Source organism: Anabrus simplex, chromosome 2 (genome assembly GCF_040414725.1).
Source record: "Anabrus simplex isolate iqAnaSimp1 chromosome 2, ASM4041472v1, whole genome shotgun sequence".
Classification (NCBI taxonomy): domain Eukaryota; kingdom Metazoa; phylum Arthropoda; class Insecta; order Orthoptera; family Tettigoniidae; genus Anabrus; species Anabrus simplex.
The window spans coordinates 527,852,676-527,865,189 of NC_090266.1; the positions used below are offsets into that span (position 1 = coordinate 527,852,676).

At 33.9% G+C, this 12,514-nt stretch overlaps 1 protein-coding gene across 1 annotated transcript in view; it reads left to right on the top strand.

Annotated features, from left to right (window-relative positions):
• LOC136862908 (uncharacterized) overlaps positions 1-11,395 on the top strand; it is a 157,319-nt gene extending 145,924 nt beyond the window's left edge. Inside the window, exon 4 of the mRNA XM_067139188.2 lies at positions 10,420-11,395. Within this exon, the coding sequence (XP_066995289.2) occupies positions 10,420-10,462 (43 nt within the window). The 3' untranslated portion in view covers positions 10,463-11,395. The remainder of the gene's footprint in view (positions 1-10,419) is intronic.
• The last annotated feature ends 1,119 nt before the right edge of the window (positions 11,396-12,514 follow it).

Genomic DNA, 12,514 nt, shown 5'->3' on the forward strand with positions numbered 1-12,514 from the left:
CTGTGAAGGCCCTTCAGGAACTCTGAAAAGCAGTGGTAAAAGGGGCTCTGGTTAAGACGCAGCAGTTCGTTATGCACGTTATGTACAGAAAGGCAATGTACATTTAAATCTTATAGCATTTGTATAGTATTTTTTGAAGTGATTCCACATACTGTATATGAGTTGATTATGTGTGTAAGTTACACAAGATATTATGAGTAGAATTTGTAAATAATATAAATTTATTAAGGATGAGCTGTGTGTTTAATGGAAAAAATGTTAATGTAAATTTTATGGTACTGTATTTTAGGAAAAATGCATTCTTTTCTTTTTAACTTAAAATGTAGTTTTTGAGAATAATGTATTTTTGTGTATCATTTGCCACTGAGGTAGAGACCTCATTTGCAAATGAAGTATTTTGATTTCATTTGACAGTAATGCACAGCAAATATTTTGTGACAGTCTCAAATTACACAAGGAATTATCACACAGACAATTATGGTCAGCAATATAGCATAATATTACTGTGGGTTAATTTAAATTATTTTAAAAGAGTAACTAAAGATTTCAAATTTATGTGTCAAGACTATGGGCTCTTGTGTTTTAATGATGATCATGATATACAGCCAATGACACATATTTCACAACATAATTATTCCCAAGATGTTTTCATCCTATGAATTGTGAATGCTTGTAAAAAACAGTAATTACACACATGTTATTGTTTCTTGCTCAAAGGTTTCCTTATCAAAGCTATTTCTAAGCACAAAATATATGGAACTCTACAGAAAGTAACAAATGGAGAATGTCTTAACCCATCAATGGCACACTGAAGGCAGTAATTAACTTATCCTTGTCATTGATAATACATCACAGTATGGGTTAAATGTTTGACAAATCTGACTAGTAATAAGTTTAGTTCACACTGGAAGAAATAGTCAATATTAATACAACAGTCACATAAGCCTACAAATTTTGGGCAATAGAGCAATCAACTGCCTGAAGTGAGATGCCAAATGTAAAGAATTAATTTCAGTTCCATTTCACATTGTATCTCTGGAATGCTTAAATTATGCAGTACAGTACTGGTACAGTATTGATATATATCACTTTCAAAATAGCGAGAATGCTTGGCAGTTATCCTGAAAAAGTTTTATACTTTTGCTTTACCATTAGCTTCCTGAAAAGTATTTGTAAGTTTACTTTTTCATTTCACATTAAAAATTATTGAAGTGAAAATGTAAATTTCACAGAAAATGACACAAATTATCTCTAACAGGAAAGGTTTATGTTTTCCACAAACTATGGGGTTAAACGAGATTACATTAAGAGCATGTTGTTCTGAACTTCGATAGTTATGTTGGGAGTTTCTATACTCAATATCATTGTTTCTTTTTCATTCATCTAAATGCTCATGGAAAAAAAATAGAAAATAAATGTTAAGAATCACCTATTAAAATTCTAAGATTACCAGAGATATTCCATGAAAAAGTTAACACAGTACTGCAGCTCTGGCAGTGGAGTAATTTATAAAATCAAATCCCTGGTAAAATTTTCAACATCACGCTTTTCTCACAAATATGGACTTGCATATATTTCTTACACAGTTCAACACAAGCCCATTAATTATATCTTTATGTAAAGAAGAAGAATAAAAGAAATATAAGCAACTAATTAACTGCTGTATGAAAGCTGCCAAAGATCTTGCTGATGATCTTCAGAAATCTTTAATGTGTCAGGAAATGGGCAAACATATGATTGTAACAAATTAAACACCCTTAAAGGCTGTTAAGAGTTAATACACCTAGGCTACATTTGTATGTCTCAACCTCGAGAGAGAAATTGTGGTATATAAACAAAGATTGTATCGGAAAATAAAAATATAAAAAGGATTTCATTTCTATTTCTTAAAAGACTTATATCTTCAACCTTAGGAATAAAGTAAAGATCATCAACCGATCACCACTGATTTGCATTTAGGGCAGGTGCCTTGGAGGCAGATTTCACATCACTTGTTTACTTGAGTCTTTTTTTCAAATAATTTCAATGAATTTGGAAATATATAAAATATTTCCCTTAGTAAATTATACCTACCGCTAACTCCTCTTCCTATAAAAATATATGCCCCAATTTGTCCCCTTCAATTCCAACTTAATCTTCATATTGCAATCCTTAAATTTATTTGTTTACTGATGTCATTCTATGGCATCTCTCTACTGACAGCTCAGAACATACCGCTCAGTCAAGCAGCTCATCTCCTTTTTCTCAAGTCTTCCAGCCCGAACTTTGCAAATATTTTCGTAACACTACTCTTTCATCGGAAATCCCCCAGAGCAAATCAATCTACTTTTCATTGGATTTTTTCCAGTTCTCGAATCAAGTAATCTTGGTGAGGGTCCCATACACTGGAACCATACTCTGATTGTGCTCTTACCAGAGACTTATTATACCCTCTCCATTACATCCTTAACACAACCCATTAATACCTGTAAAACACTGTGAAGAGATCTGTTACCTTTATTTACAATCTAGTTTATGTGATTACCCCAAAGAAGATCTTTTCTTATATTAACAACTAGGAACTTCCACCTCATCAACACAGTAATTAAAACTCAGAGGACTTTTCCCATTTGTGAAATTCATAACCTGACTTTTTACCCTGTTTATTATTATACCATTGCCTCACAATATTATCAAAAACATTTTGCATTCACTCACAATCTTGTAACTTATTTATTACTCTATATAGTATAACATCAACTGCAAAAAGCCTTATCTCTGATTTCAGTTCTTTACTCATTTTATTTATATATTACATATATGAAAGCAAAGGTCCAATAATACTTCCTTGAGAAATTCCCCTCTTAATGATTACAGAATTAGACAATGCTTCACCTCTCTAATTCTCTGAATTTTATTTTCTAGAAATATAGCCACCCATTCAGCCACTCTTTTGTCTAGTCCAATTGCGTTCATTTTTGCCAGTAGTTTCCCATGATCTACCCTACCAAACACCTTAGATAGAGCAATCATGTAGAGTTCATTTGATCTCTTAAATCTAAAATATTTGCTATATCTTGTTGGAATCCTACAAGTTGAGCTTCACTGGAATAACATTCCCTAAACCGGAACTGCCTTCTATTAAACCAATTAGTAATTTTGCAAACATGTCTAACATAATCAGAAAGAATGATTTCCTAGAGCTTATAAGCAACAATCATCAAGCTGACTGGACTGTAATGATTCCCTTTATGTTTATCACTCTTTCCTTTGTATACAGGGGCTACTATAGCATCCTCCATTCATTCGGTATAGCTCCTTCATGCAAACAGGAATCAAATGAGTACTTCAGATATGGTACTATATCCCAACCCATTGCTTTTAGTATATCCCTAGAAATCTTATCAATTCTAGCTGCTTTTCTAGTTGTCAAATTTTGTATCTTTTTGTAAATATCTTTGTTATTGTAGGTATATTTCCACACTTTTTTAGTATTAGTCACCTCCTCTACCTCATCATTATCCTTGTAAAACATAATCTTTACACACTGCTGACTGAATACTTCTGCCTTCTATAAATCCTCCTATACACACTCCTCTTGTTCATTAATGATTCCAGGACCTTGGAACCTGTTTCTGCATTTCTGGTTAAAACTCATTCTAGTGATGGACTAACTTTGTGCTGTGCTATCAATTTTGAGTTGCATACCTAGAAGCAAGCTAATTTAAAAAAAGGAACAAATTTTAGTTCTAATAATAATGCACCGAGCTCGATAGCTGCAGTCGCTTAAGTGCGGCCAGTATCCAGTATTCATAAGATAGTGGGTTCGAGCCCTGAAGATGGTTTCTGTGGTTTCCCATTTTTACACCAGGCAAATGCTGGGGCTGTACCTTAAATAAGGCCATGGCCGCTTCCTTCCCACTTCTAGCCCTTTCCTGTCCCATCGTCGCCATAAGACTTATCTGTGTCGGTGTGATGTAAAGCAAATAGAAAAAAAATTAATGTTGACATAATGTAGACAAAAAACTAATACTTTGAGCTTTAATACTCATTACATCTAGAGTACTAGACCCAAGACTAATAAGTCGTACGTATCAATGCTTACACAAAGAATTTTTAACCACGTACTTATTTTTGAATGAATATTTTCAAAAATATAAAGATTGGTAGACAATGCCATCTATTAATTAAGTGCTATACAAGTAGTATACAGGTTACTTGACCAGCCGCTGACTGGGTGCATTATTACTCCCATCACCCACTAAAGCAACAAATCATACATTAAAAAAACAGGCTTGCTGAATTCTGTACACTTTGACATTTCTTGAGATGCACATCCATTCAAATTTTCAAGGTTATGATCCTGCTAACTGTAGCAGTGGTTCCTTAATCCCCTATCACCTTGCGATATTCAATTAATCTTACTTTTGTTTTCTAGTAAATAAGTCAAATTTAAATATAATAAAAGAATAATATAGACTCTGTGTTCATTGGAAAAAAAAGAATTGTAACAGTCATCCTTGGTATCAAAGATGCAACATTAATTATATTAAAAAGTGATAGTTCAGAAATGATATATTTTGTTAGGACACTGTGTTACCTGCAGTCTAATATAATGAGAATTAATGCGCTCCTAAAATCCACAAATTTCTACGTTTTTCAGGCTTACCACAGACACCTTGGATCAGCGGCATGAATACTTTTTAAATCAGCTTAAACTAGGTAGAATACCTCATTAGATGAAACTGGTACCAGGTTTTCAATATACAATATCTTACGAAAATAATGGATAAAAACCTGTAGGAATCTCAACAGCTTGTTAGTATATCAAGAGGTGAATACACTGGAACAAGTACGAACTTGAGATCATTCATGGTTTATCAACTATAATGGAACTACATTAACAAGGCATTTCTGAAAGCGAAAACTATTAGTATGTAAAGAAAAGAAAAAACCCCTACAGAAGTCACTACTAGTGCTGACTTCCTCATCACTTCTAGAGCCATAAAATCTGCTCCATTTTAGACAGAAAACTGACACCACTATGCTGATGACACTATTTATTCAAACCCATTAATGTGATAAACAGGACATTTAAAAAATGTAATTGCTTGCTTCACTAATATCTACTTCATAATGGAAGTAAAGCACAAGGGACAGTTTATATTCTTGGATATTGATCCATTTGACAGATACCATTCAGAAGCATACTGCTGCAAGACAGCATATGCACCAACAGATATCTTAATACCTATTCACATCATATTTCCCATCTTCCTGGCTGCAAAATGAGTGACATTAAACTCCTAAAAGACGAAAAGTCTATAGAAGTCACCACTTGTGCTGTCTTTCTCAGAGAAGAGCTGTAGAGTATTCCACAATAATATGTTCAGATGTGAGAGAGAAGAATTAGCAATAGTGACAGCAGAACAGGTGTATGCTGATGTGAGCTTTACAATCATCATCCATCTCCTCCTCCTCCTCCCTCCCAACCCCAACACAACAACCTCTCACCAAAATCTAACTGTGAGCAGATATAAGAAAATAAAAAATTCACCTCTTGCTGTCAATCAGCATATGTTCCATTATGAAATGAAATGGCATAGGGCTTTTAGTGCCGGGAGTGTCCGAGGACAAGTTCAGCTCGCCAGATGCAGGTCTTTTGAAGTGACTCCCGTAGGCGACCTGCGTGTCGTGATGAGGACGAAATGATGAAGACACCCAGCTCCTGTGTCAGCGAAATTAACCAATTATGGTTAAAATTCCCGACTCTGCCAGGAATCAAACCCAGGACCCCTGTGACCAAAGGCCAGCAGGCTAACCATTTAGCCATGGAGCCGGACAGCTCCATTATAATCCATGCCTATTATGTATATTTGACAAACTGACATATTCATAAAATGTAGACTGACAGCACATTATAGATATATAAGAGATGAGAATACACTCAGGACTGATGGGTCATCCTATATCAACAAGGAATAATGTCAATGTAACTGCAATTGGAAATATCAAACTAGGTTATTTGAGGATTTTGCGCATAATGAGTATCACTTCAGTTATAACTGTCTATCTACTCTCAGACCATTTTGAGGATTTAATGTACACACAGACAAAACAAAGCCGCTGCACCACCACGAGAATAAATAGGAAATAAACCCTGATTAACAAATAAACAGCTAGATTGCAACTTCACAACACCCTCAACTCATCACAGAATTTGATCACTACACTCCAATGTCACATTCTCAATAAAGGAAATAACGACTAGTCAATATAGTTAGTCAATAGAAAGCCAGAATACATAGTCAATACACTTAGTCAGTAGGAAGCCAGAATACAATTCAGAATTTTCTTCTGTAGAGGAAAGACTATTCCGCTACCATCAAAATGAGTTCAGAACACTTGTGTTGTAGGTTTACCTGTCACAAATCAGAAGGTAGTGAATGTGACATATGTGTTGTAATAATGCTCTATGATGTAACAAGGCAGTATCGGTAAATTAGTACCTTTCTTTCTTAATACAAACAATCATACAAAACAGAATTTCAATAGAATAACATCACCTATTTACGGTTTACTTTTGAATATACCCAGATTGTAAGATATCTACAATAACATTATATTTAAAAATAGGATTGTAATGAGTATGCTGATAATTCAAATACTTAATTATTCATTCAGAGGGGTCAGTACTAATGTACTGATCAAATTACTGCCTTTCCCTGCTGGAAAACGAAGAGAAAGAAACTAATTCATATAAAATACATATCCACCAGTTTGTGCAGCCTTGTGGCAGCCTCCGCATGGGGGAAGTTGTATTAATAAAATAATAAATGCCTCAAATGGTTTACCTTATTCCAGAAAAACTCTTTCTTCAAACTGAAGCAAAAAAAACCTGGATGTAAAGCACAAAAAAAAAAAAAAAAAAAAAAAAAACTGTTAAAAGTTGCATGTTGAAATCCACTTTATGTGTGATGAGAGTGTGTCAAGTATCACAGCAGACTTTACAATAACGATAAGTCTAACATATTACCAGCTGCCACTTCTCTTGACATCAACTCCAGTGCTACAGTCTTGCCAGCAGTTTCCTTATGTGTGTATACATTTTCTGATATAACTGACACATATGAGTAACTATCAGTGCCATCAAGCTGAGACACTATTAAAACCACACACTTCAACTAGAACAACCTACATCAACAAACATACAGTAGTTCTCCTGTTCAGTCTTGGAGGTTTATTAACTCATAAAAATCTTTAACCAAACAGTTTTCAAAACTCTAAATAACAACAACATTAACAATAATTATGTTAGAGAGAAAATATGTCAAAACTGATTACAACGGTGAACTACACACCAAAGTTGTTACAAAGAGACCAAAAGGATGACTTGGGTACAGAAGGACTTAATAAAGTGACTTAATAAAGTGATACGGCCCACAATCCAATCAAATGGAGACAGTGTAGTAATATAACAGACCCAGCCACTGAGCAAGACAAATGCTAATGAAGAAGAAGAAGAATGTTGATGGCAATAATGTAAATTATTATTATTATTATTATTATTATTATTATTATTATTATTATTATTAAACTTTTAAATGGGAGATTTTTGGAATTCATCCATAACAAGATTCCAGAAGAAATATTTTTTTGTCATGAAGTACAGAGAACAGATATTCTGTTAATAAAGGTGATCTAGACAAACTATCAAATTCACACACAAAAACAATTGTATCAGTGTTACTACTACTCAAAGTGTATTGTAGCTCTGCTTCTCAGTACTGCATAACAAGTAAACTGGAATCTACCATGATAATGAATATGGTGGTGCTAAAGATCCACCAAAATATTTATTGCTAAACTTAAAGATTTCAAAGTCAAATATTTTCTTGCAACCTGAAAATGAAGGAATTACATATTCTGACCCACAGAACTCTTGTTGATTCTTCTTCTTCTTCTTCATCATCATCATCATCATCATCACAACCACCACAGTATTTGTTGTGAAACTTGCAGAAGATTTTGAAGTAAAATATTTCCTTGCAACCTGAAAATAAGTGAACGACACTTTTTGACCCAGAGAACCTGTTAATGGAAATATGGAGTAGCATAATCTCCACCAAGAAATGTTAGATATAGAGTTCTTCTCTATACCTATACAATGCAATATAAATATGAAATTAATCCTAATGCATTTAGCATGGCAAAAGGTCCAACATTTATAACCAATACAATTTGATCATATGGCAATATGAATTAACAAATTAAATACAGAAACCCCAGCATTATACATACTATCAGAGGATGGCAATAGCTTGCAACAGTGGGGATACTTGCAATGGTTTAACATGAGCAGTGCTTTTTTAGCAAATTATCTGAATTATGTACTTTGTCTTCCACATGGAATAACCATATTAGACTAATACCAAATATTCTGTAAATATTTCATTTGGACTCAGAAAACTATTTATTGGTGAAAAATTCTCACTTGAAACTCACTGCCATGGAAATGAACAGGTAATATGTACAAAATACATCTGAGGTAATTTAGTTTAAGCAAAGAAGTTTAAAAATAATTCCACATTTGCAAAATGAAAAAATATATATACGGTATTTAAATATTTCATAATGGTCTTACAGTGACATTTATGACTTTTTAAAAGTATAACCATCATGGTGCAAATTATCTGAATTATGTACTTTGTCTTCCACCTGGAATAACCATATTAGACTAATACCAAATATTCTGTAAATATTTCATTTGGACTCAGAAAACTATTTATTGGTGAAAAATTCTCACTTGAAACTCACTGCCATGGAAATGAACAGGTAATATGTACAAAATACATCTGAGGTAATTTAGTTTAAGCAAAGAAGTTTAAAAATAATTCCACATTTGCAACATGAAAAAATATATATATACGGTATTTAAATATTTCATAATGGTCTTACAGTGACATTTATGACTTTTTAAAAGTATAACCATCATGGTGATATGCCCTTGTTTTCCCAGTGGTAGAGCCACATATTTGTCAAATATTTTGAAGAAAATAACATTCAGTCTGTTTTTAGTTTCTGAAATCAAAAACAAACATGCAATGATGAAGGAGACAGATCTAGAAGAAGCTTTCCAACAATGATCAAATCAACTACAAAGAAATTTTATCTAGGAGAATTTCTACTAATTTTGGAAGTCAAAAAGTCACAACTAGAGTCACATCTTCAAAATTCATCTTATAGTGAACTACTGAGTCACAATAATATAAAAATAGATCTTTCTTTCTCATTAAAATTGTGTATGTACCTGTTTACACAAATATCTACAGATACATCTGAAGAGTCCACTGAAAAAAAGGGAATGTTATTAATATGAAAAAGAAAAAAAAAATAGTTCAACATTCAGTACTATACATCGATGGGAGTAGAATAAAATACACTTTATTCCACTGTAAAAAGAGATAAATGTGACTGATTTATATCATTTTGAAGAATTGGTATACAACAGAAAAAGGCAGAATGTCAGAGATAAACAGTACAAAAAAGGAGGAATGTCAGAGAAAAAACAGTACAAAAAGGCGAATGTTAACAATGGTATCGCTGCACCACATGGCTAAACATTCATTTGTTTCTGAAAATTGTTTGTTGTTAGTAGTTGCTAGGCTTTCCTATTGGTGTTGTGTGATTTATTGCTGTTTATAAGGTTTAAAATCGCACCTAATGATGGTGTCTTAGAAAGACAGTGAAAATGAAAGTAGACTATTAGTGTGAAATAAATAAATACAGGCACAAGAAAACAAATGATAAGGTAGAAGTAGTGATGTATGATGTAATGAAAAAGTTAAGGTTATGTATGCATGAAACTGGACCAGACTGCAAGTGTAAACGTACTAATTAATTCCACAATTAATCATTCACTCTTTTTGTTTAACACAATATTCACTCTTCTCTAACCTATACACTGAAATCATTTTTAACATGTTTCTGAAGATTTATAATTATCATCTGAGAAGAGTTTTTCCCTCTACTGTATTAACTAGAATAATTTTAATGGAACATAACACCACAGCTAATGGATGACCATTTTAATGATTTAAAAAAAATTTCACCTTATTAATAATAAATCAACTGACTTCCTCAAACAAGTTATGTGACAAAGTGTTACAAGGATTACAAATACTGGTGCTTAGTGATACTACTTACCTTCTTTAACAATTGCTTGACAGTAACAACACAGAAACTTTAAACAAACTTTTATAGGATTTACACATATATCATAACATTATTTTTAAGTATTTAAATGTGCTTGTCATATTTTTGTAATATGAGTCTTGTATTAATGAAGTGAATATGTCCTCACAATGGGACAAAACATGTTAAAAATAATGTTACCGGTATTAATTTTACATCCCACTAACAACTTTTTATGGTTTTCAGAGAAGCGGAGGTGCCAGAATTTATTCATGCAGGAGTTCTTTAACATAGCAGTAAATCTACCGACACGAGGCTGATGTATTTGAGCACCGTCAAATACCACTGGACTGAGCAAGGATGGCAACTGTCAAGTTGGGCTCAGAAGGCCAGCGCTCTACCATATGAGATACTCAGCTCGGCGACGAAACATGTTTTCTTATTGTAAAAGAATGTGTAATCAAAAAGTATAATACAAATTGTGTTGAATTGGGCTGACCTTCTCATTTGATAATTTGAGTGTAACATCATCATTGTTTTGAGGTCATTCTGGAAGAGGAAGTGAAACGCAATATGAGACTTCAATAGTTTGGGTTCTGTGGATGACAAATGCATATCTCTGTGATTTAATGATGGTTCATTCATTTTAGAATCATAGACCATGACAGCTAATGATGGTTCATTCGATTTAGAATCATAGACCACAACTGCCAGAACAACATGTATTATTCCCTGATAAGGCTTATTCATACAGGGTGAGAATCATCGAAGAAGATGGTACCAATGAAATTGCCATGTCATTTCATGGTATTACCAGAAATCTTTAAAAACTACTGGGAGAGGACCAAAAGGTCAGCGAGGCAACTATGACCACAAACATTGCAGAAAACTGGCAGATGTGACAGACAGTGTGAAACATATCAGCTCATTCAAGGGATGCCAAAGTCATTACTGCAGGAAGGAGAAGTGACAGAGTTTATCTGCCAGACACACTAAATATTAATAAAATGTATGTAAAATTTAAGAAAGAAAAATCTGCCACCTTCTTCATATGAATACTCCAGAAAAATCTTCAATACATGATTTAATATGTCCAGTACAGATTACGCGCTGGGTGCGTGATGCTAGTTTATAAGCGTGTGCGTATCATACGCATAGCGTGTCATGGGATGGGTACGAGGAAACATGAATTACAGGTTTTCCGCATGGTACGAAAGACTCCTTGTCATCCCACACATGGTGTAAGTCCAATCTACTAGCAGGTTCAACCGTAGCCAGATTTGCGCATGTGTTCTGGGTTCTGCATGTGCAGTTTCCTGCATATTTCCTCTCCGCAGATTTTGTCATACGTCGTCATTCTTTTTGGGATCTTTGGGCAGCAAGACAACTTCATTACGAGGTAAGACATTGTATTTCTTGTTTATTATTACTTCATGAGAATTATGAGCAATTCCGCTTTTGAGATAAATTCCACTACCATACTGCATAAGTTCAGTGAAAGGCCTGAACTTGTACTCGTCATTTATTCTTGCATCATATTTATGAGTAACATGAAAGAACTTGTAGTAATCATTTTTGACTGAATCGTGATGCTTATATTATCATTTTATTTACATTTTATTCAAATGGCTGACAATGGAGTTCCTTCAACATCACAAGGTCCACCCAATAAATGGTGCACTTCGACAGAAGCAATAACGCTTCGGCAGTTGACAATTTTGCAGTGATAAAGAGATTGTGATATAAAATTGTGTAACAGAGAAGTGTAAATATGAATATACTTATGTTTGTAATCACACTTATGCATTTGTTTGTTATCCGCAATAAATAACGCACAGTAATCTACCGACACACCTCACACATGATCCGCCTGATGACCAGTACTGTATTACCTCTGGATTTCAACCACCGTGCGTGTCACACACCAGGCGCGTGAGTGGGATAACTTCACAAGTTCGATATAACTTGTCGTACCAATGTTCAAAAATTCAAATTATAGCAACTTTTAACGAGTTGCTCACAAATATCATGTTCAGATTGGTGAGTATATCATGCTTTACAAATATGCAGTGAACGTGTTAATACCACATTTGGCTATCTATGCTGCGGTACATGCAGTGTATGATGTAGATACTGATTCACGTAGGGAACCTAAAATATTTTGTCCTTAATGAGTAAATTCATAATTCCAATAAATGGTCTCTTACTGGACATAAATTTTCCAGCTAAGTCATTCTTGGTTGCCAGCATTTCACTCCAGTGTGCTGATTTGCAGTCATCAGTTGGTAACTAGCACACCTACCACGACGCATGGGTAGTGCATATAGTGGAGGCTACTGCG